Genomic DNA, 27,923 nt, shown 5'->3' on the forward strand with positions numbered 1-27,923 from the left:
TAGAATGAGCTCTGGGTTTACCCCTTCCCTGGGGCATGTCACTTTGAATGGGTGAGAACTCTAACCTCTCTAAGCCTTGGTTTTCTCATCTGGAAATGGGTTGTGGTGGGGATTTAATGAGATAATGCAAGTACGCCTCCTCTGGGACATGGCACTTAGCGGGGCCACAGATAGCGGGACTGATGCTAATGGAAACAGGGACAGCAGCTGCGGTCTGCTCATCGCTCACTCCGAGCCCGCTGGGGTTCAAACCCCTTTACACCTTTCAACCCACTGGATCCTCAGTGACTCTGTGTGGTAGAGGCTCTCAGTCCCATTTTAGAGATGAGGAACAGAGGCTCAGGGAGGTGTCTTGTCCAAGGTCATACTGCTGAGGAGTGAGGAGCGCTGGGACAGGGGAGATGAACAGTTCCATGGGCGCTGGGACTCCCACGTGACCGCAGATGATGCGGCTCAGTCCAGAGTTTCGGGCCTAACCGCTCCAGGCCGCCTCATTGCTGCAGGGCAGGAACCAGGGGAGGTGGTGGGTGGACCTCTGGCCCTGGGGTACAGGGACTGTCCATTTTGGATTGTCAACGGAGTGAAGTTGATATTTATCGAATGCTCACTGTGAACCTGGCACTGAGTCACATGCTCTTTGTGCCCACGCGGTTTTTGGTGTAATCTCCCAGACAACTCCACGAGATGGGTGCCAGGTATTATCCGCATTTTACAAGGGGGACAATGAGGTTCAGAGAGGCAAAGTTGCTTTCTCAGAGGCACACAGCCTGTGTGTGTGGTGGGGGGTGGGGCGAGGGGATTCCGATCGCTTGGTGTGGGCGATTCCACAGCCTGTGATCTTGGCCCTGAACCTGTTGTGGGAAAAAACGTCACCCCAGCACCCTGGGGGTACAGGCTTAGCAAATCACGTGACCCCCGTCTGGGTCAGCAAAGAAGGTCTAAGACTGGCCTTTGCCGCCTCCTGATACTGACCCCACCCCCTAGCAGCTGGGGAGGGTGGACAGTGTGTGTGTGTGTGTGTGTGTGTGTGTGTGTGTGTGTGTGTGTGTGTGTGTGTGTGTGTGTGTGTTGCGGGGGAAGGGTCTGGGGGGTCCTCAGCTCTAGGGCCCCCCTCCTCCCTCCCTCCATCCTACCCCTTTCCCCCCACCTCCTCCCCTCCTTCATCCCCTCCCCCTCTTCATCCCACCCCTCCTCTCCTTCCCCAGCCCCTCCCCCTCCCTCAGCCCCTCCCTCCTCGGTGGTCACATGGGGGCACCGCCGGCTTTAAGCCTAATCTGCCCTGTGCTCAGCACAGCGGTCTGGCGGTGGGATGGGTGAGCTGAGCTGGTCTGTGGGGCCCTGGAGGAGGGCCTGGAGGGGGGTGCCCACAGCTTGCGCCCCATGAGTTTGGGGCCGGAGGGACCGCTGGAGGCCCAGCCGGCACTGGAGACCGTTATCCAGGTGGGTCCTGAGGCCTGAGCCCACCCTGCCCAGGGCAGGGGAGCGTGCGTCTAGCAGGAGTGGATGAGTGGTAGGTGCATCTTGGGGTCATGGGGTGGGAGAGGTGGGTTTGGGGTGCACAGGGGCCCCAGCTTGCAGCTCCCAGCCAAACTGGGGGGTAGAGCGGGTGCTCAGGGCTCAACTGCTACAGCTCCCTTATCCCTGTGCCCCATGGGGAAAAGGGGATCCCTGCTCCCACATTTAAGGGTTGAGGTGACCTTTGCTAGCACAGTGGAATCCCCATCCATGTAGGGCTGGAGCTGGACTGGAGCCCCCGACACTGTGCCGCCCCGATGGGGTTTGTGAGTGGGCCGTGCGTTTTGGTTGGCTTCTCTGGCCCTCGGTGGGGCCTCCTTCCTGGGGCAGGGGGCACACAGAGAGCCTTCCCATGGGGCTGTTTGCCATTCTATCTCCCAGGCTTCCCTCCGTTTGGCATTTCCTGAGGGTATCCTGGGCACCCACACCTTGGGCCGCAGGACTTTGTTCCTCTCCCACCCAGGGGAGCCCAGGGTCCCAGGTCCCCTTCAGAGCTTCTCTCCCCCCCCTCCCTTCCCCCAGACCCTGGAGAGCAGCATCCTGAGAGCAGGCCAGGACAAGGGCCTGAGCGTGCAGGACTCAGCCCAGGACTGTCCCAGGACCGCTCGCCTGCCTGCCTGCGTCAGAGAGATTATTACCCGCAACCTCTCCCAGCCTGAGAGCCAAGGTGCTACTCTTCTTTCACCTTCCACAGGCACTGCCTGCACCTTACCCCTCCTCTTCTCCCCCTTTTCCGCGGTCAGGGGCAGTAGGGACTCTCCGTGAGGCAGGCACAGCCCTGTGATGGAGGGACCCATTTTACAGATGAGGAAATGGAGGCTCAGAGGTATATTTGCTCAGAGTTGTTCCCCATGTGGTGCTGCTAGACAGTGGGGATGAGCACCCCGTTTGGCAGCCCGCAGCAAAGAGTTAGACCCAGACACCACGTCCTCTCCCAGGGACAGTGTGTGAGCTGCCTGAATCGGAGATTACAGGGGGAGGGCAGCTCAGCTTAGCGCAGCACTTTGCAGAAGTCTGAGGGGTGGTACTGACCATTCCATGCCCAGGCAGAGAGGCTGCTGGGCCCCTGTTCCTCCTGGTGGGTGGCATCCACAGCCTCATATGCGGTTTGGGAGTCTGGGAAGGGTGTACTTCGTCGCAGCTGGTGTATTCTGTAGCTCTCCTTCGTGGTGTTTCTGGTGCTCTGGCCCCAGTCCTTGTCCAAGCTCAACCTCCTTGGGAGGACCAGGGATGTTGGGGCCCCTAGGAGCCCCAGGCAGGGAGAGACTTAGAGGCCTGTGGTGTGTGTCCAGTTGTCCTGGGGAGCCCGCAGGGTGGGGGGACACTTCTTCTCCCTTTGGCCTTTTCCCCCTCTTCTTCTTCCTCCTTCCCCTCCCAACACGACCCATACTCTCTTAAGCCCTGGCTTCAGAAGTTACGTGTTAAGTGAGGCCTCCCCGCTCTCCTGGTGGGGTCTGGTTACCCGTTCCACTCATTTCCAGATCAGCAAAACTGAGGCCCAGAGACGAGTAACAGTTGGAGAACGAAGGAGCTAGAACTCAGGTCTAGTCCCTGCCTCCTAGACCGAGCCTCCCTCCCGCACGTTCTGGGCCTGCTGGGGCCACCCTTCCGCTCTGGTCGTGTCCACTCTGAGTCTAGCTCCAGGCCCGTCTCTCTGCCCCCAGCCGCGCCCCCCAACCCCTTCTTCAGCTCTGTGTGTGCTCTGCTGCTGCTCAGGGGCCCAGGCCCCTTCCCGCCTCCGGTGATGGATGTCGTGGGAGGATGCCCCCCTGCGCCCCGGGGGGAGCCAACCTTATGTCTGCTGTCCCTCTCCAGCCCCGCTGCCGGCCCCAGAGATGGCGTCCATGCTGTCACTGCAGGAGGAAAACCAGCTGCTACAGCAGGAGCTGTCCCGTGTGGAGGACCTGTTGGCCCAGAGCCGTGCAGAGCGTGATGAGCTGGCCATCAAGTACAATGCGGTCAGCGAGAGGGTGGGTGCTGCCTCAGGGCCAGGGTGCTCCCCTGAGGCGAGGGCCGGGAGACAGCCGGGCCGGGCCCGGGCACTGGGCTGGAGGTGGGCCCGGAGTCAGGCTGGCCTGGGTGCCCACCGTGGCCCTGCCAGCGTGAGTGGCCTTGAGCAAAACACTGTGCCCTCCCAGTCTGTTTTCTGTCGCGGGGATGCTGATATGATGTGGGCTTGGGAGGAGTCAACGAGCTGATGGAATAAAGTGCCTGTCACCAGGGTATTTCACTCCTATCTGTCCCACGCCTGCTTGGGGTGGGGACAGAGAGTAAGACCCTTAGAGGCCCCTGCCACCCCTCGAGTGTCTGGCCATCTCTCTGTGCTCCCGTGTACAGGGGTCTTGGGGTCCGGCCAGCGGCGGCTGGACACTGAGGCAGGCAGGCCGGAGTAGGCGTGGGCAGCGTTCCGCCGGCCGTCTGGGGCAGCCGCAGACCTGCGGCCGCTCCCCACGGGGGTGAGGCCTCGCCAAGGAAGGAAGGAGAAGCCAGGCCAGCCTCCACGTCCAGACAGGACTCACATTTCCCAGGCACCTGTGCTGCAGGCTTGTGGGGACCCCAGGGCCTGGGCTGGGACTGCACTGCCTCCTTTGGGGCTCCCGGCTTGTGAGAGTGGACGCTAAGGAGTGGGTGGTGGCCGGAAGTTGGTGAGAGAGTTGCCCGAGGGAGGGAGTGTCTAGGTGGGAGATGTGTGGGTGGTGACAGTCATCACAGTAACTACTGTTTATTGAGGCCTTCCTCTGGGCCCGGCGCTTGCTCAGTGCTTCACGTTTGCTGCCCCAGGGTTGAGACCAGTGTGATGCTCATTTAACAGAGGGGATAGCAGGCTCCGAGAGGGACCGCACCGGGCTTGGGGTCACACAGCTGCTGAAGGCTCGTGAAGGCTCAGGCTCTCGACCCCCAGCCCAGGGCTGTGCATTGCCGTTTTGTTTTCTGGGTGTGTTGGGAGTTCCGGGGTGGGGGGGGCGGGGGGCAGTTGGAAAGCTGGAAGGACCTCGGACATGAGCCTCTGGATGTAACAAATGGGAGACTGAAGCCCAGAGCCCCCTGTGCGCTAGGCAGAGCCACGTTAGCCGAGGATCCCTGGGCTGGGCCTGTCACTCAGGGGCTTGCCTACTCATGTTGGGAAGAGGGGCATGCATTTATGTGTGTGGTTGCGGGGTGTGCCATTGTCCTGGCATTGGCTTGCCTGGATAGGCCCCCGACTTGTTGAGACTTGCAGAGGAGCAGCGCAGGGGGCCTGGGGTGGCCCGTAGTGCTGGGGACAGTGCAGAGCTAGTTTTCTCAGGTTTGCAGGAGGTATGGAGAGTGGGCTGGCCCGAATCTCCTGTTGTTGGGGGTGACGGGGCCTTGAGCCAGCCCTCCTCCAGTTTAGCACCCTCTCATCTTTTGGCCACTGGCACAGTGTCAGGCCCCCTGGGGGCTGTCTCTTAAATGCCAGCTTCTGACTGACAATGAAGCTGGTGTGCCGCCCCCCCCCCCCGCCCCCGCCCAAGCTGGCGGGGGAAGAGAACGAGAGGTGGGAGGTGGCAGGTTTCTTTTCTGCTAAGACACAGCTGCTGAGGCTAGGGCTGCAGCAGGCCAAAGGGTGGTGGGGGGGCTGTGGGGGGTGCTGCGTTAGTCTAGAAGATTCCCTCCTGTGGCTGGGGAGGCCCCTGAATAGCATGTAGAGGGAGCCGGGTGTTTCACTTTTCTCAGTGTGAGGTGGTGTGAGTGAGGCCCCCAGCCTGCAGGTGGGGTTTGGATGAGAGTGATCTCCAGGCCTGTCCTGGGGCATGGCCTCCCGGAGAACACCAGAGCCTGGAGATCGCCTTATTACAGATGGGGAAGCAGGCCCAGAGCAGGGCTTGATAGGCCCCATGGTCAGCGGTGGAGCTGGGTTAAGGCCCCCGGTCCGGGCTCTGTGGTCCTGTGACACTCTGACCCTGTTGCCCGCTTGTTCCCATGGTGCAGGTGGCAGGGCCGGCCCGTGTGGCCATAACTGTTACATGTGGGCTGTTTGGAGACCCATCAGTGAGGTTGTTCTGACCCTTGCAACCCCACGGCATCCCTGGGAAAAAGAAGTGGAGGAGAGGTCAGGATCTGTGTCCTGTTGACTGCATGTAGGGAAACTGAGGTGGGGGCTCCCCGTGGCCACCTCCCAGGTCAGAAGGAGAACCCAGGCCCCCCCATCTTCCTGTCCCTGAGGAGCAGGTGTTGGGCGAGGCAGCTGGGAATGGGAAGGGAAGGAAGGCAGGCCACGCCCCCTGGGCTCCCCCAGTGTCCATGGCAACCTGGACCGAGTGAGTGAATGAATGGCGGGTAGTAGGACAGCGGTTGCTAGGGGAGACAGTAAACTTCTTTCATCCTCAGCTTGGTGACTCGCCTCTTTCCCTTTTGAATTACAAGTTAAACTGAAAGGCTGTTTTGTGAGGGGAGAAGTTTGTACAAAGGGGCGAGGTGTGGCCGGGAGGGGCCCGGGGCTTGGCTGTGAGCACTGCGGAAGCCTGTAGAGCACCCAACGACTGCCTGAACCCCCCTAAATCACAGCAGCAAATAGCACCTGCTTCACACAGATGTGTAAAGCACACAAAGCAGGGGCCCCGATCAGACCCCACCCGGACACACACAGATATCACATGGAAACACAAGTCCCCCATAGTGATACACTCCGATTCGTGGAGTGGACACAGCATAAGTCTCCCCCGCAGCCAGACGCCACACAGTCCTCCCCTGCCCCCATTCACAGCACATACTGCCCAGGCGCACAGCCACACCACTGAGCTACCCCATCCTGCAGACAGCGCAAAACAGGGTCTCACGTCTCGGGGACACACACAGCCAGACAGAGGTATGCTGCATGCCTGCACACTGCATAGAGTTGCTGAGACGCATATGCTGCAGACACATGTGGAGCCCAGACACGCTCCCCAGCCCTGCCCACTTACAGGTCTGCACGCAGACATAAAAACACATGAACAGGGGTGCCTGGGGGGCTTAGTCGGTTAAGCGTCTGCCTTCGGCTCAGGTCATGATCCCAGGGTCCTGGGATTGAGCCTCACGTCGGGCTCCCTGCTCCCTGCTCTGCGGGAAGCCTGCTTCTCCCTCTCCCCGCTTGTGCTCTCTCTCACTATCTCTGTATTGCTCTCTCAAATAAATAAATAAAATCTTTAAAAAACAAAGCAAACACGTGAACACATGGGCACTCACTGAGGTCCCTGTGAAGGCCTAGACACAAAGACACACAGGGTCCCACGTGGAGACAAATGACAAAACACAGCCCAGCCACAGCCAGTGAGGTGCATGGGCATTGATGCACAACACGCGGGGTCTCAGTGCTGTCACGCTCGGATGCAGACACTATCCTGTCACCTGACTTACGTAGACTCCATGGAGACACTGATCACGAGCCTGCAGCCTACCTTCCAGGCAGAAGCCCTCAAGCATTCCCCACTGGCCCCTCTTTATGGGCGGCACCCCAGTGGTCACTGCCGCCCTGCTCTGGCACTGACCCCAGCGCATGGGGTAGAGAGCAGGTTGTTAGCATGGTCGGTGGCTCGTCGAGGGGCTCCCGGGCATACCGGGTGAATGTAGGCCTGAGGGCTGGCCTGGCCTGGTCCCGTTATTTAGCCAGGGTGAGAGCAGTTGCCCTTGCTGTTGGCTTCCCTGGGCCCTGGTGTGGGAGGGCATGTGAATGGCGTGCATGGGCTAGCCGGCCAGGCACTGGGGAGGTGGATGGTGAGTGTGGGCCTGGGGCAGGATCAGCCAGGCTGGGCTGTCTTCCCCTTGGTTCACCCTAGGCATTGTCACTCCTCTGTCAGTCCTGCTCATCCTCAGCTGCCTGCTCCCTCCTCCTTTCCCCAACAGCTCAAGGAGACTGAAGGGCCCCCTGGGACCAGCAGGTGCCTGAGGGGTTAGGAGACTCAGCCAGAGCAACAGATGATGACAACGCAGGCATGCAGGCATCCAGCCTGTGCTCCCAGGGTCTGATAATGAAGGGGCTGCCAGCCTCCTGGGGGCGGAGCAGGGTGCTGACGGCAGCTTTCCATATAAGCGCGCCCTTCCTTAGAGTGTGTGCCTCTTACAGAGCGCTGTGGGTGTGGGGAGTGGGGGCGGGGCGTTCGTCTGTGTCACCCCGGGAATGTTTGAGACTGCCACTGTGCCTTATGTGTGTGCGTGTCTCTAAGCTCAGATATGCATGCGTATATTTTTGCCTCTGTTTGAATGTATTCATATGTGTTCATGCGATTAATTCATGATTCAACAAACATGCCACTGCCACTCTCCTGGGTCTGAGATACGATGGAGAACAAAAATCTAGGTTTTCCTGCGCTCACGTTGGGTGGGGATGGGGAGACATAGGCATGTTGCTAATAATCAACCACAGCTGGGTTAGGTGTTTGGCGGAGAGGCTCATGGTGCCCCCACGCAAGTGCACGGAGGGCCTGTAAAGTTCCCCTCCCCCCCAACCCCGTGCAGCTTTGTGTTTTGCATGCACATGTTCGTGGGCCCACCTGCATGTGTCCACCCGTGCTTTGTCTGTGCGTCCATGCATGCTCAGCCTGTGTCCATGCACAGCCGCATTACCCTGTGCACATGTGCTTTACACCCTGGGCTTGCCCATATATGCCTGCAAGGCATTGTGGGTCCGGGCCCAGCCTGGCATCCTCTGTAGAGTTCTGTGCCTGCCTTCCCGGGAGGCCCGGGCCTCTCACCCAGGGACCTTCCCTGCAGCTGGAGCAGGCTGTGCGGCTGGAGTCTGGGGAGCTGGAAACACCCGAGCCCAGGGGGCTGGTACGGCAGAGCGTGGAGCTGCGGAGGCAGCTGCAGGAGGAGCAGGCCTCCTACCGGCGCAAGCTGCAGGCCTACCAGGAAGGCCAGCAGCGGCAGGCCCAGCTGGTGCAGCGGCTGCAGGCCAAGGTCAGGGCCGCCCCCTCCTGCTCTCGTCCCCCATGTGCTCGCTGTGCCCTGCCGCCCTCCCCTGGGGCTAATCTTCCACTCCGCACCCATCCGCAGACCCTCCAGTACAAGAAGAAGTGCTCGGAGCTGGAGCAGCAGCTGATAGAGAGATCCACAGAGCTGGAGCAGCAGCGGCTGAGGGTGGGTGCCGGAGTGGGGCAAGGCAGGCCCTTCCCTCTGCTTGCCCAAGCTGATGCCCCCTTCTCCCTGCCAGGACACCGAGCGCAGCGGCGACCTGGAGAGCGCCCTCGTCCGCCTGGAGGAGGAGCAGCAGAGGTGGGGCAAGGCCGGGAGGGCGCGGGGTTGCCAGGGCTGTCCTCTCCTGCCGTGTGCCCACCGGTCCCTTCTGCACCCCCCAGGAGTGCCAGCCTGGCCCAGGTGAATGCCATGCTCCGAGAGCAGCTGGACCAGGCGAGCTCGGCCAACCAGGCTCTGAGTGAGGACGTACGCAAGGTGACTACCGACTGGACACGCTGCCGTAAGGAGCTGGAGCAGCGGGAGGCGGCGTGGAGGCGTGAGGAGGAGGTGGGCATGGGGGTGCTGGGAGGCCAGTGGGGCCTCAGGGGCCCAGCCTGATCCGAGGGGTAGGACGGGGCGGTGGTCAGGAGAGGGAGGCTGTGCTGGCGGGTGAGCCCTTTAGGAGAGGATAACAGCTGGCCTTGCTTAGCCCGGACCGCGTGCCTGGCGTGCATTTTCTCCTCTGTTCGTCATAACTGTGGTAGGTGCTGTCACGCTCAATTTAAAGAGAAGTTAAGTAACCTGCCCACGGTGATTCAATGATGCCGCAGGCAGCTGGGATGCAAACCTGGGGCTCCAGCACTTTCTGACCTTTGCACTGCGTCTTGCAGCCTCAGCGGGTCGAGGCGTTGCAACCCAGTTCCCTGTGCGGGAAGGAGGCTCCAGAGCCTGAGCGGGACAGCTCCCGCCCTTCCCCTGGGCGCTGGCCGGGCGCTGGCCCAGGGGAAGACCCACTTCCTGGGCCACCCGGCCTCCCGGGACCCTCCCATCGGAGTTGGGGGAGGAGGCGGGGCGGGGCCGGGGCGGGGGCGGGGCCGGCCCTCACTCAGCCCGCCTTCCCTCCAGTCCTTCAACACCTACTTCAGCAACGAGCACAGCCGCCTGCTCCTCCTCTGGAGGCAGGTTGTGGGGGTCCGTCGGCTGGTCAGCGAGGTGAAGATGTCTACCGAGAGGTGAGTGAGGCCCGGCTGGCGGAGGGACGGCCGGGGGAGACGCTGCAGCAGCTGGGAGATAGCCCCGCTTTTTAAGTTGAATTCAGCTCAACTCAGTTGAACTTCAGTCCAATCCAACACACCTACTGTGTGCCCGGCTCTGTGGAGATGCAGAAACAACTAGTAATAATGAACTCCTACCACCATCATGGCAGTCAGCATTTACTAGGAGTTTACTCTGAGCTAGGCTCTTTGGCCATTTTATTTTTTCTGAAATCTACAGCGTCCCTGTGAGGTAGGAACTATAATAATCCCCCTTTTATAGATGAGGGCACTGAGGCTCAGAGAGGTAGAGTGACCTTCCCAGGGTCACACAGCAGTAACTAAGTGGCCGAGTCAGGATTTATAGCTCCTGCTTTTAATCCACTAGAATATTCAGTTTCTGCTACAGGACCTCACAAGCTCTAGTGATGAAAAGATATGGACTCCCAAAATTCTAGACTGAGGAAGTGAGTGGTGAGTGACATGGAAATAGAACAGAGAATATCCCAGATTCTCAGAAGGATGGTAGAGTTGGGGAGGTCAGAGAAACACTTCACAGAGGAGATGGAATGTGCACTGACCTCAAGGGCTGGGTAAGATTTTAACCAGCAGAGCCAGGGGCTCTCCAGGCAGAGGGAAAAGTGGGAGCAAAGGCTTGGAGGTAGGAGGACATGGCAGTTAGTGGGGCTGAAGCAAAAGGCAGGGGAAGGGAGGTCAGGCTGGGAGAGCCTCAAAGGCCCACGTCAGCAGGGGAGCGTGGTCTTGATCTTTGAGCAGGTGAGGCTGTGGGGAGAGCTGAGGCAGGCAGATCAATTCCTTTCTTTTTCTGCATTAAAACTTTGTTTAAAAAAAAAAGTCATTGGATATTCAGTGTCCAGATTTCCAGTTGACTGATCAGTGTCACAGATGGGTCCCTTCTTGTCTTTAAAATTTATTTGAATTAGGACCCATAGGATGCTCACCAAATGTGATTGGCTGACTTGTGTTTTAAGTCTTTTCATTTATTTGTTTAGGAAACTGGGACAGTTGGGGGGGTGCCTGGGTGGCTCAGTCAGTTAGGCGTCTGCCTTTGGCTCAGGTCATGATCCCGCCGTCCTGGGATCCAGCCCCATGTCGTCCTCCCTGCTCGGCGGAGAGTGTGCTTCTCCCTACCCCTGCTCTTGTGTTTGCGTGCTCGCTCTCTCTCACCCTCTCAAATAAGTAAATAAATAATTTTAAAAAAGGAAACTGGGACTGTTGTCCTAAGAGATTCCCACAGTCTGGACTCTGAGGTGGTGTTTAACACCGTTGTCCCCTGTATTTCCTGTAAATTGGATGTTAGATTTAATTCTTTTTTTTTTAAAGATTTTATTTATTTATTTGAGAGAGAGAGAGATAGTGAGAGAGAGCATGAGCAGGGAGGAGGAGCAGAGGGAGAGGGAGAAGCAGGCTCCCTGCTTAGCAGGGAGCCCAATGCAGGGCTTGATTCCAGGACCCAAAGATCATGACCTGAGCCGAAGGCAGACGCTTAACCAACTGAGCCACCCAGGTGCCCCTGAATTTAATTCTTGATCAGATTCAGGTTTGGGTTTCAGGCACTCCTTTACTTACTTTCATTTTAAGATTAATTTTTTTAAAGCTTTATTGAGGTATGGGGCCCCTAGGTGGCTCAGTTAAGCGTCCAGCTCTTGGTTTTGGCTCCATGCTTGGTGTGGAGTCTGCTTGGATTCTCTCTGCCCCTCCCCCAACTCTCTCCCTCTCTCAAATAAATAAATCTTTTTTTTTTTTTAAAGATTTTATTTATTTATTTGAGAGAGAGAGAATGAGAGATATAGAGCATGAGAGGGAAGAGGGTCAGAGGGAGAAGCAGACTCCCTGCTGAGCAGGGAGCCCGATGCGGGACTCGATCCTGGGACTCCAGGATCATGACCTGAGCTGAAGGCAGTCGCTTAACCAACTGAGCCACCCAGGTGCCCCTCAAATAAATAAATCTTAAAAAAAATTAAAAATTTAACATTTTACTTTGAATAACTCACATATTCACATGGTTCAAATTTCAAAAGGGTGTAAAGTGAAAAGTCTCCCCCCTCCCCATTTCTGGCCCAGAGGCTTCCCTCCCTTCCTGGAGGCAAGTGATATAACCAGTTTCCTACATGACCTTCCAGGCTTATTTTATACAAGCAAATACAGCAGATCACTCACACACTCACACACACACACACACACACACACACACACACACACACACACACTCTCTCTCTCTCTCTCTCTGTGTCTCTTTCTCTCCCTCCCCACCCCCTTTGCTCCATGCTCTTGGTGGAATTTCGCCTTTGTGTTCTTGAAGACGCTGTCTTCACCTAATAGTTAGAACTGGGAGGTAGCTCCATATCAAACTCTGAACAGCTTCCCCATTTTTCTTGGCTACAGAGTATTCCATTGGATGGATATACCACATTTATGTAATAGTAGGCCCTTTTTTGGGGCGCCTGGGTGGCTCCGTTGGTTAAACATCTGCCTTCGGCTCAGGTCATGATCCTGGGGTCCTGGGACGGAGCCCTACATCGGGCTCCCTGCTCAGTGGGGAGCCTGCGTCTCCCTCTCCCTTTGCCCCTCCCCCTGCTTGTGCTCTGTGGTTACACGCACTTACCCTCATGCCACGCGTCTCCGGGAGGGCCTGTTTCCCCATAGTCTCACCTACAGTGTGTGTTATGTGACTTTTCTCTTTTTTTTGCCAATCTGATAGCGACATCCCACTATAGCATCCTGGGATAGTTTTAATTTATACTTGGGAGCCTGCCCCCATCCCATGCCTGTCCTGTGCTCTCTCCACCAGGGACCTGCTGCACTTGGGAGGGGAGCTGGCCCGGACCTCAAGGGCCATCCAGGAAGCAGACCTGGGGCTGAGCACCAGCCTGCGGCTGGCTGAGAGCCGGGCCGAGGCGGCCCTGGAGAAGCAGGCACTGCTGGAGGAGCAGCTGCGGGACAGGGTGCTCCAGGAGAAGGACCTGGCCCAGCTGCAGGTGCAGAGCAACATGGACAAGGCCAATCTCAGTGCCAGGTGGGTGCCTGGTAGGCAGCACAGGAAGCAGGCTTCCCTGTAGAGTGCGCATCTGGGGATGCAGGGAGGAATGAGTGTCTGTTCACTGGGGGATGGGCCCTTCTCCGCTGTGTGAGCTCAGTCAGTCTGCCTCGACACCCTGTGTGACAGAGGGGGAGACTGAGGTTCGGGAGCCTCTTGTCCGGGGCACATTAATGAGCAGTTTAACCCACTGATGCTAGAGCTTATGCTCCTAGCTCCTGAGACCTGGACGAGTCCCAGAGTGCCTTCCCACGAGATAAAGCAAGTGGCAACCTCATTCTCCTTTTACAGACGAGCAGTCTGAGGTCCAGAGAGGAGTGACTTGCTCAAGGTCACACAGCTAGGGACGTGGATGCTAGGGTCCCTCCCTGAGGCTTGGGAAAGCATGACAGACACAGCTGGTGGGTTTGCGGAGAAGATGGGGGTGGGTCTCCCCTTCACCTCTGTTACTGCCCTTCCTCCAGAGTAACAGAGCTGGCCCTGACAGTGGAGCGCCTTCAGAACCAGAATCTGGAGAAGGATCGGGTCAACAAGGCCCTGACCGAGAAGCTTGAGGCCCTGGTGAGATGCAGCTGCCTCTGAGATGTGGAGGGCGGGATCGGGAGACAGAGCAGATCTGTGAATGAGGGCCGTGTTTGCTTGCGCCACCCTTAGCATCCCTTGTAGACTCAGTTTCAGCCCTCATTCATTGAGCACCTAGTGTGTGCCAGGCTTAGTATGAGCAGCTAGTGTGTGCCAGGCTTAGTGGTAAGTACGTTCACCTCCTTTATCCTATTTCATCCTCTCAGCAGCCCTGCAGCATGATTCCTGTTACAAAGATGAGGAAGCTGAGGCCCAAGGGGAAATACCTGTCCAGAGTCTCAGAGCCAATAAGCTGGGGCTTGGACAGATGCCTATGCCCTGCTAGCCCAGGGCTCCTTCTCTTGGAGCTCAGCTGCCTCCTCCTTGAGAGGGACACCCTTCAAGGGTGCTGCTGGGGTTGGTGATCCTTCTGTGTGGGGCCTGGCCTGGGTTCTGTGGCTCTCCTCCAATAGTCTGTGTGACCTGTATAGTGACACTGCACTTCTCTGGGCCTGGTCTGTTCGGTGAGGGCACTGGGGCTGCTAGGGGGTCTGCCAAGCCGCGGGCCTATGGGCATGGCCCCCAGGGAGGGAGATGAAGGTGGAGTTTCCCCCTCCGGCGGAGACCCTGACCACCGTCTCTTTGTCTCCCCAACATCACTCCAGGAATCCCTGCGGCTCCAGGAGCAGGCGGCCCTGGAGACAGAGGACGGAGAGGGGCTGCAGCAGACCCTGAGGGACCTGGCACAGGTGTGAGGTGGGAGGGAGCCCTGCGCAGGGCGGGGCCAGGCAGGCTGGGAGCACCACCCCTCTCTGCAAGTGGTTGGGGGCCCTGGGGACCCAGGCTGCTGCTGTTGGACACCCCTACTAGCTGAGCCTGGCCCCTGCCCTGAGGGGAGCCCCGGTCTGAGAGGGGAGGCTGCCCGTTCCAGGCCCATCTGTGAGAACCGCCTGATCCTGTCTTGGTAATACACGGGAGACTTCACCCGCCGGCGTGCTGAGGGCTGTGAGCCAGGGGAAGCGGTATCATGGGGAAGACCTGTAGGAAGGGAGCTTAGAATGTGCTGCGGAGTGTGCGAGGAAGCCGGACACGTGGCCCCCGCGACCCCACTGCCTCGCTTGGCCTTCTTGGCCCAGCTGACCTGCGGCCCCTCCTCAGTGGCCTCCCCACCCCACCTCAGGCCGTCCTGTCGGACATGGAGAGCGGTGTCCAGCTAAGCGGCTCCGAGCGCACGGCGGACGCATCGGACGGCAGCCTGCGGGGGCTGTCGGGCCCCCGGACCCCCTCCCCGCCGCGCCGCTCCTCGCCCGGCCGCGGCCGATCCCCGCGCCGAGGCCCATCCCCCGCCTGCTCCGACTCCTCCACGCTCGCCCTGATCCACTCGGCCCTGCACAAGCGCCAGCTGCAGGTCCAGGTAGGGGGGCGCCCAGCGCCCTCCAGGGCGGCGCCAGAGTCCCGGCGAGCCGCTTTGGGCCGCTCGGGGCGGGGCCCGTGTCGTGGGGGTGGAGCCAGGGTTCCGCGGGAGGAGCCCGGGCCTGAGCATTTCGGAGCGGAGCCGGAGACCTGAGAAAGAGCAACTGAGTCAGGACCCATGGAAGTGGCTGAGAGCGAGGAGGCAGATCTGAGCCCAGAGTGGGAGGTGCTTGGGCAGCTGGCGGCGGAGCCTGGGGCTGGAGGAGCCTGGGGCGGGAGCCAGAGTCCTGGTACAGAAAGAGGAGATTGCGAGACAGACAGAGCCAGGACCCCCGGGGAAAAGGCCTGGGGGGGGGGGAAGAATCAATCTAGGACGAGAGAAGTTGGGGAACTAGGGGCAGCGAGGGTTCTGGAGGAGAGTCAGAACCCGGAGGCAAAGGGGAGGAGCCTGGGAGCCTTGGGATAGTCAGAATCCACGAGAGGACAGTGTGCGCTTGGTGGTTTGTCTGGGGCTTAGGTCGGAGTGGCCAAGGACGTGAAGGCTCCGAGCCCTGGCAGAGCGCTCAGAAGGGCGGTAGGGGCACAGTGAATAGGAGTGGAAACCTAGTCTGGGGGCCTTAGCCCCCCTCTCCTGCCCCAGTCCTAGGCGGCTGAGTAGGCTGGTGTACCTCTCTGGAATGAGCAGAGAGTAGGGGGCGCTCTGGGAGCTTCCCGGGGCTCCTGTGGACTCGGTGGTTCCCATGCCACAGGACATGCGTGGGCGCTATGAGGCCAGCCAGGACCTCCTGGGCGCCCTGCGGAAGCAGCTCAGTGACAGCGAGGGTGAGCGCCGCAGCCTGGAGGAGCAGCTGCAGCGTCTGCGGGCCGAGACCAGCGGAGCCACCCAGGCTCAGGAGGATGCCCAGCGCGAGGCCCAGCGTCTGCGGAGCACCATCGACCTCCTGAGCAGGTGCCCGAGAGGTCAGAGGTGCGGGCCTGGATCTAATGCCAGCCCGAGCCTGTGGGCATGTGGATTGCACTAACGTGGTCATCACTGGCCATGTGTGTCTGTTAAAATTTACATTAATTAAGCATCATCGGGGCGCCTGGGTGGCTCAGTCCGTTAAGCCATCTGCCTTCTGCTCAGGTCACGATCCTGGGGTCCTGGGATCGAGCCCGGTGTGGGGCTCCCTGCTGCACGGGGAGTCTGCTTTTCCCTTTGCCCCTCCCTCTGCTCGTGCTCACTAATAAATACATAAATAAAATATTTAAATCAATTAATCATTTTTTTTAAAGATTTTATTTATTTATTTGACAGAGAGAGAGTGAGAGCACAAGCTGGGAGGCAGAGGGAGAGGGAGAAGCAGGGAGCCCGATGCGGGGCTCGATCCCAGGACCCTGGGACCATGACATGAGCTGAAGGCAGATGCTTAACCGACTGGGCCACCCAGGCGCCCCTAATGAATCATTTTAAAAAGTGAAAGTTCAGTCCTTCGGTTGTCCTCGCCACATTTTAAGAGCTCGGTAGCTATAAATAGCTGCAGAACATTTCTGTCGTCTCCGAGAGTTCTACTGACAGTGCTAAGAGATTATCTACTCTTAACTGCCTGGCTATTTTTGTTGTGTTGTTGTTGTTGTTGTTGTTGTTTGTTGTTTCTCTTCACAAATGTAACCGCAGAATAAAAACTTTGAAAAATGAAGGGGAAATAAAAAGGCGGGACCTTGTCACAGCCTAACCCCTGTTAACACGCTGGTTCTGCCTCCTGTCACGCTTCCTGACAGTGAGGCAGAAGACGCTTCTCAGACACCTGCCGCGGGCCAGGCTCAGTGCCAGGTGCTCTCCGGGCATTATCGCAATTAGTCTTCCTGTCAAACTCGCGCGGTTCGGAGCTGGGACTGTCCTGAGCTTGAGACACTTGTCCGAGCTGATGCAGCAGGGTGGCTGGGGGTAGGAATTGGAATTCAGGTCCTTCTGACAGCAAAACCAGAGCTTCCCATGCCTTGGGAGAAGGGCTCTTATATAGTTGTGTACACAGTGAACGCCTTATTTTGCATTGTGCTATTTTTTTTAAAAGATTTTATTTATCTATTTGAGAGAAAGAGAGAGTGAGAGCAGGGGGAGAGGCAGAGGGAGAAGCAGGCTTCCCGCTGAGCAGGGAGCCCGATGCGGGGCTTGATCCCAGGACCCTGAGATCATGACCTGAGCCGAAGGCAGCCACTTCACCTACTGAGCCGCCCAGGCACCCCTTTGCATTGTGCTGTTTTTACTTAATGTCGTGTTGTATGGTTTTTCCCACCTCCTGCCGGCCTTGGCATCTAGTACACATTCGGCCTGCCACTTCGAGTGAAGAGGTGGGGCCGTGGAGGCAATGCCAGTGATCAGCCCCAGCTGGCTCGGAAGGAGGGGTGACAGACACACTCCCCCCCACCCCCGCTTTGCGGTGACTGCTGGAACTGGGGGAGAAGGCAGCACTCTGAAAATCTCCAGTTGCTGCCCCCTCCCTCCCCTGCCAGCTCCCACGTGCTGCTGGCCTGTGCAGCAGGAAGTGTGGCATCTGGGCACACCCAGCTCTGTCTTCCAGAATTGAGGGGCTCGGGGTGCTGTAGGGGCATCTCCTGCGTGTCCCAGGAGCCTAGCCTGGCCTCCTGGACCTGGTGGGGTGGTTGGAAATAATGCCAGGGCCTCCGTCCATCCCACTGGGCCTCCGAGCGGGTGGGCTGGGGGAGAAGGAAGGCTGGGTGTCCTCCCTGGGGAAAGTTGCCTCCAGGGAGATGTGGAGGAAGTGAGTCACCCGTGGATGGAGGCAGCGAAGGCTCCCTGGAGGCAGGTGCCTTAGAGGTCGGAGGATGTGGCTCCAGCTAGGACAGTGGCATGGCCTTCTTCCCTGGGGAGAGCAGCCCCAGCATCCCCTTCAGCGCCCCTTCCTCTCATCCTGCAGGGAGAAGGACGGCCTGGCCTGCAGCCTGCAGGCGGCCCAGCAGCAGGCCGAGGAGCTACAGCAGGAGCGGGAGAAGCTGCAGGCGGCCCACGAGGAGCTGAGGCGCCAGAGGGACCAGCTGGAGGAGGAACGGGAGGACAGGGTGCAGGACAGCGTGCAGACTCGCAGGGAGCTGGAGCGCAGGTGAGTGGCTTCTGGTCTCCCTGCCACGGCCGCTGAAATGGACCTTGGGGCTCCCGTCGGTAGCCCTGGGGGCCACGGAGGACCCACGCCTCCCACCATCTTGAGGAATCTTCACGGCACTGCTCTGAGGTAGGGTCTTCCAACCAGCCCCATTTCACGAAATGGGCTCAGGGAGGTAGAGTCACACCCCTGGGATCAGAGGACTGCTATGAGGTAGGAGTGTGGGTGGTGACAACGACAAGAATTAAAATGACAGTAGTAATATTCATATTCATATTATTTATTTATTTATTTGAGAGAGAGAGAGAGAGAATGAGAGACAGTGCGAGAGGGAAGAGGGTCAGAGGGAGAAGCAGGCTCCCCGCCGAGCAGGGAGCCCGATGCGGGACTCGATCCTGGGACTCCAGGATCATGACCTGAGCCGAAGGCAGTCGCCCAACCAACTGAGCCACGCAGGCGCCCCATATTATTTTTTAAATGGAAAGCCACAGTAGTAGTATTGATGATAATATTACGAAGTGCCAACGCCATTTTAAGCACTGACATTCTCCTGTTCAGCCCTCATGGTAACTCTGTGATGTAGGACCTGTCACTATCCCCATTTTGTGGATGGTGAAACTGAGGCACAGAAGGGTCGTGTAATTTGACCGAGGTCACACAGCTAGTTAGAAGAGCCCAGGCATTCTGCCTTCAGAGTTAACCTCTTAACCACTGCACTACTTTCTCCTCTGAGGCATAAGTCACGGTGGTGTTTAGTATGTTGGGCTAGTGGGTGTTACTCATGTTTCTGCAGCTGTTGGGGAGGTGTGTCAGGCACTGTATTAAGTACTTCATGTTCAGTAGGTCACGTATCCTTATAACAACTTCGTGAAAGCAGCTGTTACCCCATTTTGCAGATGTGAAAACGGAGGCCCAGAGTCACAGAGCCCAAAGCAGAGGGCTTGGCTGTTCTTGTGAGTGAGGCTCTGGCCTCCAGGGCTCCTGTCTCAGGCCAGGCCCACACCTTCTCTCCCACAGCCACAGACAGCTAGAGCGCCTGGAGGCGAAGCGCTCAGGGCTAGCGAAGGAGCTGGTGGAGGTGAGGGAGGCCCTGAGCTGTGCCACGCTGCAGCAGGACATGCTACAGGCTGAGAAGGCCGAGGTGGCTGACGCGCTGACCAAGGTGGGACCCTGGGTGCCGCACAGCCGCAAACCTACCTCTCCCCTAGGCCCCAGGCCTTCTCACTCTGGCCACAGACTGACCCCTGCGTCAGGTTGGTCTCTGAGCCTCTGTCCCTTCTGCCTGGACCACAGGCTGACCTCTGACCCCAGCCATAAGTGAACTGACCTCTATTAGTGGTCCTATCCTTGCCTTTCTGGATGCTCCTGGGGCACTGCCCTGTCGTTCAGGTCTTCCTGTCCCATCTCTGGTCCTGGGGACTGTGAGAGCTGGGGGCGCCGTCCTTGACGGGTGCCTGCCTCACCCCTGTAGTCTGGACCCCGAGCAGTGCCCCCCCCCAGACCCCACTCCGCGGGACCCTCTGCCCCTGCCCCTGCCCTGCACGAGCTGGGGTTCACCTGCTCCCGCACAGCTCTGCCGTGTGCGGCTTCTTTTGAGTAGCTTCGAAGGCAGCAGGCCTTCCGCACTGGTTTTCTGTCTCACGTTGGGTCTTCTCTCACCTCCCACCCCACCATCTCGGAGGGGCCCGTCTCTCTGCCTCTCGTTTCTCCCCATGTTCCTGCCTCCATCTCTCCTCCTTCTCCGTGTCTCTGCACGTCTGTTCTCGCCCCTCTCCGGCTTCCTTCTTTGTCTGTCTCTCCCCTCTGGCCCTCCCTGGCCGCCCCGGCCCCGCAGGCGGAGGCCGGCCGCGTGGAGCTCGAGCTCTCCGTGACCAAGCTGAGAGCGGAGGAGGCCTCTCTGCGGGACTCCTTGTCCAAGCTGAGCGCCCTCAACGAGAGCCTCGCGCAGGACAAGCTGGGTCTGAACCGCCTTGTCGCCCAGGTACGCCGGGTGCCGGCGGGCCCCCCTGCCTCGCCCCCTTTATTCGCCACCCCCTGCGTCGGGGCTTACCTCCCCGTACCCCTGTAGCCCTGCACCCGTCCTGGCCTCTGCCCCGCTTTCTGTCTCTGCTGTTCCGTTCTGACTCCATCTGTGTCCGAGAGAAAGAAGCTCCACGGGCCCTCCTCTCTACTGCCCCCTCCTCAGTGTCCACACGCCCAAGGGACCGCCCTTACCCTCAGGGGGCCTCCCCTGGGCTGTCTGTGATGGGTGGCTGGGTGGAGAGGAGGGGGCGCATCCTTGGTCCGGGGTGGGGCCCCCTTCCGCAGGTGGAGGGGCTGGGCCGACCCGCTCCTTCTGCCTCCACCCGGCCGCCGCAGCTAGAAGAGGAGAAGGCAGCACTGCTGGGCAGGCAGCGGCAGGTGGAACAGGAGGCCTCCTTGGCGCGGGAGGAGCAGGAGCGGCTGGAGCAGCTGCGGCTGGAGCAGGAGGTGGAGCAGCAGGGCCTGGAGGGCTCCCTGCGGGTGGCAGAGCAGGCCCGGGAGGCGCTGGAGCACCAGCTTCCCACGCTGCGCCAGGAGCGCTGCCGGCTGCAGGAGCAGCTGAGCCAGGTGGGTGTCTGGGCCCGGGGTTGGGGGGGGGGGTGAGGGGGAGCAGGTGGGAGGGGCTTTCAGGCCCCCAGCCCCCTGCATCTGGTCCTGGCCTAACTCCCAGGCCTAGGAGCCTGATTCTGGGTTTAAATCCAGCCCTCCCTTTGCTAGCTGGGAGCCTTGGGCAAGCTATCCAACCTCCCGATGCCTCAGTTGCCCCCTCTGTAACACGGGGCTAAGAGTTCTTATCACAAAGGATTGTTCTGAAGAGTACACCGTGTAGGCACTTGGTAGATGGAGGACTCACCACACAGTAAAAATTCACGATATGATCCCAGATAGAGAATTTTTCGAATTGGAATCTTAGCCTTTTTAGAACACAGCTGGAAGGCACCTCAGGCCTTTAGGGATCCAGGGACCTTTATACAGTGTCTGTGCTGTGGAGGGCCCAGGTTCCTGGGAAGGGGCTCTAGGGGAAGGGCCATGGGGCACAGGGAGCAGGGCTCCAGGTCTCCACTCCGAGTCTGTTTTGTATATTCAGCTCCTCCAGAAGGTTACTCCCCAGACTGCGTGAGGACGCTTACCTATTTTTGTACGCGTGTACATTGCAGGCCCAGAGAAGGCTGTGATTTGCCCCAAGCACACATAGCACATCAGGGCAGAACCTGAGCTTTACCCCAGGTCTCCCGCTGGCCTGGCTCGGGGCTGGGGTGCTGCTTGGTGAGCAGCTGGGAGATTCGGGGAGTGGTGCTCACGGTGCCCGGGCCGGGGGCCAGCTGTCCCGGCAGCTGAGCGGGAGGGAACAGGAGCTGGAGCGGGCACGGAGGGAGACGCAGCGGCAGGCAGAGGCGCTGGAGCGGGCAGCCCGGGAGAAGGAGGCGCTGGCCAAGGAGCGGGCCGGCCTGGCAGTGCAGTTGGCGGCAGCGGAGCGAGAAGGCCGGACCCTGTCGGAGGAGGCCACTCGCTTACGGTAAGGCCCTTGGGCTCTGCCCAGCCCACCCTGGGGGGGGGGGTGGGGTCTGCCCGGGGCCACACTGTGACCAGCCACACCCTGGAATTGGTCCACGGGAACGGTTACTTAGGAGCCAGGCTGGCCAATATGTCCTAGCTAGGGCCCCGGCTTCCCCAGGGAGCGTGGGCCTGGCTGAGCAGGTAGGCCAGCACTTGGCCCACGGCTGGCCGCACCCTGAGAGTCACAGTTTCCTGGGGCCCCGGGAGGCTGAGTCCCAAGGCCTCAGGGGTTGCGTGTGCTGCAGCCTGGAGAAGGAAGCCCTGGAGAGCAGCCTGTTCGAGGTGCAGCGGCAGCTGGTGCAGCTTGAGGCCCGCCGAGAGCAACTGGAAGCCGACGGGCAGGCCCTGCTGCTGGCCAAGGAAGCCCTGACTGGTATGGGGGGTGGCCTGGGCTGGGGGTGGGGAACGCCAGGCTCTAGCCCAGGCTGTAACCTGCCGGGTCCTGGGGTCTCTGGAAGTTGGGAACACTGGCTTTGGAGTCTGGCTGGCTTGAGTTCTGATCCTGTTGCTGCCACTTAGCTCCGAGCTTTCTCGGGGAAGCCCCTTCCCTCTCTGGGCCACCAGTTCCTCATCTGACAGTTAGAGGTTATAACACTCACCTTCTAAGGCTGTTGCCAGGATGAGGCGAGAAAAGCACGTGAAGACATTGGCACGGGGCTTGGCGTCCAGCGGCGGCTGTTTCTCGTCACCAGGGCACTTAGAGAGGTCTGAGTTCTCTGTAGAGCCATGGACTCTCAGCCCTGCTGCCCTCCACGTTCCCTGCCCAGCGTCTGAACTCAGGGGTTCCTCTTGCTCAACAAGTGTGGACTAGGCATCTACTTGGGCCATGAAAATTAACTTTCCCGTCCATATCTACCTGAGCCAGACAGAAGCAGGAAGGGAAATGCTGAAAGAGTCTCTGGCGGGCTTCCGACCCAGGAGATGGTTTTTAGATTGCCCACAGTGGGGTGCAGCTTCCCCATGGTCACGTCCATTAGTGCTGACAGCCCACCGAGCATGTTTATAGCAATCAGTCAGTAGAAGAGATGCTTTATGGAAAGCGGTGCAGCTTTGGGGAATTACCTGTCTCCTCTGGGCCTCCATTTCCTCCTCTGCAGATTGGGCATGAGGTAAGCTATCTGTGTGTTAACCTGAAGCTGCAGTGAGAGTAGATCTCTCATGTGCTCGGCCAAGAGTTTGACCCCTCATAAGCATTCAGTCCATAACGGGGGTGGTTATATTTTGCTAACCTCCCCATTGAGGGGGTCTTCCTCATGTCATTTCATTCCTTTGATGCCATTCCAGCTAGATAGGGAGGGGGACAGGGCCAATGGAATCATGTGGCAGATGGGGAAAAAGGCCTAGGGAGGGCAAGAAGCTTCTCCAAGGGAACTCAGCCTAGATCCCAGGTGGGCCCTCTCCCCTCTGGGATTTTGCCCACATGGCTCATGTGGTTTGAGTCTGCTGGCCCATGGGGAGGTTCTGACCCAAGCCTCTCCCCTCCTCCCATCCCTCCTGTGCAGGGGAGCTGGCGGGCCTACGGCAACAGATGACAACTGCAGAGGAGAAGGCAGCTCTGGACAAGGAGCTCATGGCCCAGAAGCTGGTGCAGGCTGAGCGGGAGGCCCAGGCCTCTCTGCGGGAGCAGCGGGCGGCCCACGAGGAGGATTTGCAACAACTCCAGCGAGAGAAGGTTCGGGCAGCTGGTTGGGGCAGGCAGGGCTCTGAACCAGTGTCTCCTCTGTGACCTCAGAGCACTCATCCTTCTCACTCCGCATCAGTCTCCAAATCTGTGAAATGGAACTTCATCTCTGTTCCCCTAAGGGCAGCTGAGAGAATCCACTGGGTGTGCTTTATCAAACGTGCAGTTTCCCAGGCCCCAAATCCGGTTCAGCCCTGGTGATCCTGATGCAGGGGATCCACAGCCACATTTGGGAAATGCTGACCTAACGTATAGTAGGAATGCATTTTCATTTGCTAAGAAGTGCTGTCTGCATATGAAAGACCACTCTGGAAAGGCATAGAGCCAGGTTACTAGAAGACAGAACAGAGCTATCTAAGAACACACTGGTTCTAGAATTTCATTGCCTGGCTTTGGACCTGATCTTGGCCACGTCCTGGTTAGGTTACCTAAAGGGCCTTCATTTCCCCGTCTGTTACAGTGGGGACGGTACTACAGAGTATTGTGAGGATGAGGTGAGATAATCCGTACAGGGGGTTTAGCATAATGACTGGCCCTTCAAAAGTGCTCCACGATTATTATGGCCCTGAGACACAGTCCAGAGCAGGCCTCAGGGCAGGGCACCCGAGTCACCCATGTTGGACAGGGCTGCCTCCGACAGAGGTTCAGGCTGTCCTTTATGACCAGTGGAGGGCCACGTCCCCCATGTAGTCTTCCTGGATTTGGGTAGATAGTATCTCACTTCTCCAGCAGGTGGAGCAAAGCCTTCGAAGAAGAAGCACTTGTGCCTCCTTTTCACAAAGTTGCTAGGGCCTAGTGTGGGGCCGGTACCTGCCTGGGACCCCGAGGGGGCCTTTCTTTCCCTGTGGGTTCTACCCACCCCCCCCCACCCACCCCCTAGGAAGCCACACTCCTGTGTCCTCTCTAACCCCTCCTGCACCTTCTGACTTGGCTTCTTCACGTGACCAAATCTGTACTCTTCTGTCCAGCTATTTTGCCCTCCCCAGGCCCCCTTCATCCCTCGCAGCCCACCCAGCTCCTCTCTACCCGAGCCCCTATCCCCATCCCTCTTCCATAGCTTTGAACAACTCCTTAGCCCCAAATTCGGCTTACTCCTTGTCACCCTGACTTGAGGCTCCCTGATGCCCTGACTGTTCTCAGAATCAGCCGAGCCGTCCCTGCAGCCCACAGGGCCTGGTCTGGCCTGGCTGTTGCCTGTGACTTTGGTTCCTTTGCTCACCGTGTCCCCTCGTAGTGGAAGCTCCGGGGCCCTTAAGTATAGTGTGTCAGGTTCTCTCTACCCTCCAGGCCATCTCTGGGGCTGGACTCTGGGCCTGGGGTTCTGTTTGTTTTCTCTCTTGACCTGGCTGACTGCTGCCCGTCTCTCCGTTGGGAAATGTTCTCTGACCCCCAGGCCAGGCGGCTGCCACTCCCTGGGGCTTGCACAGCCCTGGCGTGTCCCCGTCACAGCCCCGATCACTCACCCCACCTTGTAGTTACCCAGTCACCTGCCCTGCCCCTCGGGGTCTGGGCTACAAGTGGCTCTTGCTGTCCTGAGGCAGGTGAGGGGCTGCCGGGGCCCAGCCTCGTGGGTCACTGGTGCCCGGGCCTGGCCCGCAGGAGGCGGCCTGGCAGGAGCTGGAGGCCTCGCGGGCCCAGCTGCAGAGTCAGCTGCAGCGGGAGCGGGAAGAGCTGCTGGCACGACTGGAGGCTGAGAAGGAAGAGCTGAGCGAAGAGATCGCCGCGCTGCAGCAGGAGCGGGATGAGGGCCTCCTCCTGGCCGAGAGCGAGAAGCAGCAGGTTCGTGAGCCCTGGTGTGGCCTCTGCTGCTGCCTGAGGAGCCCGTGTCCCGGGGCCGGTCCCTGCTCAGCCACCCAGCAGCTAGGAGTTCCTCTCTGGGTCTCAGTGCCCTCCCCCGCAGGAATGGGGGAGGGGCTCAAGGGGCGTGTGTGAAGCGTTGCTGAGACCCATGTTCAGCGAGCCATGCCTGGTGTGTGGTGGGAACTCACTGAGTGGCATCGCGTTCATGACACCGTGAGCATCGGGTCCAGGAAAGCGGACCCACAGTCCGCCATCCCTTCTGCCACTGCGAGCTAGCCAGGGTGCCCCCAGGACTGCCTTCTGAGCAGCCCCCGTGATGCCCACGTGTATCAGCGGACCCTCCTCAAGAGAGCTAACTCCTGACTTTCCCATAACGTCATGGAGTCAGGCTGGACTGCGTCCATCTCCTCATTAACCGTGTCCCCCTGAGCAACTCACTTTACTCTTGAGTCCGTTTCATCATCTGTAAAAGGGAAATAATGAAGGGCAAGGATTGTTGTGGCAAGTTAGTGAGATTTCTAAGTTGCGTCCATGTCCAGACTTACTGTTACGGCTCTTGTGCCCTTTTCTGGGGCTACAGAGGAGGTGAGTCATTTCTGGGGCCATAGAAGGGGTAAGTCTGCACTGCTGCCCCGGGTCCACCTGTGGTGACCCAGACAAGGTACTGAACCCCCAGTGGGCACATTTCCCAGGGCAGGGTGGGGGAAAGGCCTGAGCATGCCCCCATGACCAACCAAGTCCCCATGCCCCTTTGCTCCCTGCCTCTGCCCAGGCCCTGTCCCTGAAGGAGTCAGAGAAGACAGCACTGTCAGAGAAGTTGATGGGCACACAGCACAGCCTGTCTGCCATCTCCCTAGAGATGGAACGGCAGAAGAGAGACGCTCAGAGCCGGCAGGAGCAGGACCGGGTAGGGCAGGCCATGCAGGTGGGCCCCTGTCTGAGCTGGGAGGCACAACCCTGTCTGGAGGGGCCCCCTTTCTAAGGGGTGGGGGGCATGGCTCTGCCCTGGGGAAGCCTCCGGGCTGTGGGGGCAGCTTCAGCCCTTCCTGGGGAGCCCCCGTCAGAGGGAGGTGGCAGAGCTCTGCCCGGTGATTCCTAGCCCGAGAGTGATAGCAGCTATGGGGACAGCATTCACTGGGCAGCAGGGGACCAGCAGACGGGCCCGGCCGGGCAGCAGGAAGGGAAGGGCCGTATTTGGAGCTGAAGGTGGACAGCTGAGCTGGCCCCACTGGGAACAGCCAGGGGAGGGGTGCGGTGGCACCAAGTCTGAGGGAGCCCACCTGTCCCAGAGCACCGTGAACGCCCTGACGTCTGAGCTGCGGGACCTGCGGGCCCAGCTTGAGGAGGCTGCTGCTGCCCACGCCCAGGAGACGAAGAGGCTGCAAGAACAGGCCCGAAACCTGGACAGGCAGCGGCAATCCTCTGCGCGCGAGGTGAGCTGTCCCCCCCCCCCCCCCTTTCCAGGCAGCGCACTAAGTGCTGCTGGGGCCTGGCCTGCTAGGGTCCAGAAGAGTGTAAGATTTGTCCCAGCATGTGAGAACAAATGAACGGCCAATGCAGAAAGGAGGCCGTAGCATTTACGGAGGCCTGGTGGTGTACATGTGGGACTCAGGGCACTGGTGGGGTCCCTGCCCTCTTGGGGTCCCTCCATAGAAAGATCCCGGTGGGTGATTATTTCAGGCCCAGACACCGCTAACTGCAGCGTGCTTTGCCCCAAATCAGAATTCATACGTGTGGTCGGAGTTGCTGCAGAGCGAGGGGCCAGGGACGTGGGTGTGGGCTGGTTTCTGCCAAGTCCCAGCTGGAGTGGGGCCTGTACCCTGTCCCATGACAACCTGCCACCCTCCCAGGCAGAAGAACTTCGGACGCAGCTGCGCCTGCTGGAGGATGCCCGGGACGGGCTGCGGCGGGGGCTGCTGGAGGCCCAGCGCCAGGTGCGTGAGGGTCAGGATGGCCATGAGGCCCAGCGCCAGGAGGCCAGCGAGCTTCGGCGCAGCCTGAACGAAGGTGTCCGGGAGCGCGAGGCCCTGCGGCGGTCCAACGAGGAGCTGAGGGCAGCCGTGAAGAAGGCCGAGAGCGAACGGATCAGGTGGGGCAACGTGAGGGGACCAGCCCCGAGTCCTTCACCGAGCCCGTCCTTCACACTGGGTCTGGTCCCTGGAAGCTAACTTCACCCCTACGGTTCTGGGGCGATAACACTGATGGGGAGTCTTTGCCCTTGAACCACAGCTGGGCACTTGGGTGGTTTTAGGTGATTTTCCTATCTGAAAGAAAGGGAAGGGTAGCGGAAGGCAAGGTTGGGTCCAGACTCTGACCCCACCTGCTGGTGTCGTCCCAGAGACTAGCCCCAACCTTGGAGTCGCTGGTCTGCCTCTTGTGGCCTTGGGCCTGGCCCCCGGCCCACCAGCACATAGCTCAGGAGGGGCCACATGGGCAAGTAGCACTCCGGGCACCTGTAGGCCACGAGCCGGCCAGACCCACTCGAGGGATTAGGGGAACAGCCTCTGTGTAGATCCACACACTGTACTCTTCCTGGGACTTGTGGCCACCTCTGACCTCTGCCTCCTCCCCGCTCCAGCCTGAAGCTCGCTAATGAGGACAAGGAGCAGAAACTGGTGCTCCTCGCGGAGGCACGGGTGGCCATGGGCAAGGAGGCTGAGGAGCTGCGGGCTGGGCTGCAGGAGGTGGAACGTTCTCGGCTGGAGGCCCGCAGGGAGCTGCAGGAGCTCCGGCGGCAGGTACCCTCCCTGGGCACTGGCTGCTGGACCAGGAGCACCCCCTTTTGTGGCGCCTGGGCCCCCGCATCTGTAAAACCAGGGCCTTGACCTTTAACAAAGCTTGCCAACTTAAGAACCCCTGAAACTGTGTGTGGAAGTGTGTGTGCGTTGGGGGTGTGTGTGTACACATTTGTGTACGTAGTCTAATTCACATTTCTCCCAGGAGAGGGTCTGGAGCTTTGTCCACATCTCAAAGGAGTTTTTGAACAAGAAGACCCAGTGAGGTGGATGAGGAGTGGGTGAACATTTTTTGCAGAGCCCAACAGTAGATATTTCTGGCATTCTGCCATT

At 59.4% G+C, this 27,923-nt stretch overlaps 1 protein-coding gene across 2 annotated transcripts in view; it reads left to right on the top strand.

Moving 5' to 3' along the window:
• Positions 1–1,307: 1,307 nt before the first annotated feature.
• The window catches only part of CROCC (ciliary rootlet coiled-coil, rootletin), a 41,444-nt gene continuing 14,828 nt past the window's right edge, over positions 1,308–27,923 (top strand). Inside the window, exons 1-25 of one of the 2 annotated variants that reach the window (XM_035726996.1) lie at positions 1,308–1,440; positions 2,038–2,182; positions 3,331–3,485; positions 8,227–8,412; positions 8,509–8,592; positions 8,666–8,727; positions 8,811–8,976; positions 9,535–9,641; positions 12,475–12,699; positions 13,185–13,281; positions 13,947–14,030; positions 14,462–14,695; positions 15,444–15,661; positions 17,613–17,795; positions 18,813–18,957; positions 19,630–19,776; positions 20,154–20,384; positions 21,140–21,333; positions 21,620–21,747; positions 22,877–23,046; positions 24,655–24,834; positions 25,628–25,780; positions 26,145–26,288; positions 26,706–26,944; positions 27,434–27,593. In XM_035726996.1, coding sequence (XP_035582889.1) covers positions 1,381–1,440; positions 2,038–2,182; positions 3,331–3,485; positions 8,227–8,412; positions 8,509–8,592; positions 8,666–8,727; positions 8,811–8,976; positions 9,535–9,641; positions 12,475–12,699; positions 13,185–13,281; positions 13,947–14,030; positions 14,462–14,695; positions 15,444–15,661; positions 17,613–17,795; positions 18,813–18,957; positions 19,630–19,776; positions 20,154–20,384; positions 21,140–21,333; positions 21,620–21,747; positions 22,877–23,046; positions 24,655–24,834; positions 25,628–25,780; positions 26,145–26,288; positions 26,706–26,944; positions 27,434–27,593 — 3,897 coding nt within the window. In that variant the 5' untranslated portion in view covers positions 1,308–1,380. The remainder of the gene's footprint in view (positions 1,441–2,037; positions 2,183–3,330; positions 3,486–8,226; positions 8,413–8,508; positions 8,593–8,665; positions 8,728–8,810; positions 8,977–9,534; positions 9,642–12,474; positions 12,700–13,184; positions 13,282–13,946; positions 14,031–14,461; positions 14,696–15,443; positions 15,662–17,612; positions 17,796–18,812; positions 18,958–19,629; positions 19,777–20,153; positions 20,385–21,139; positions 21,334–21,619; positions 21,748–22,876; positions 23,047–24,654; positions 24,835–25,627; positions 25,781–26,144; positions 26,289–26,705; positions 26,945–27,433; positions 27,594–27,923) is intronic. The other variant, XM_035726997.1, reaches the window with a different exon arrangement.

The sequence above is a fragment of the Zalophus californianus genome, chromosome 4 (genome assembly GCF_009762305.2).
Source record: "Zalophus californianus isolate mZalCal1 chromosome 4, mZalCal1.pri.v2, whole genome shotgun sequence".
NCBI lineage: Eukaryota > Metazoa > Chordata > Mammalia > Carnivora > Otariidae > Zalophus > Zalophus californianus.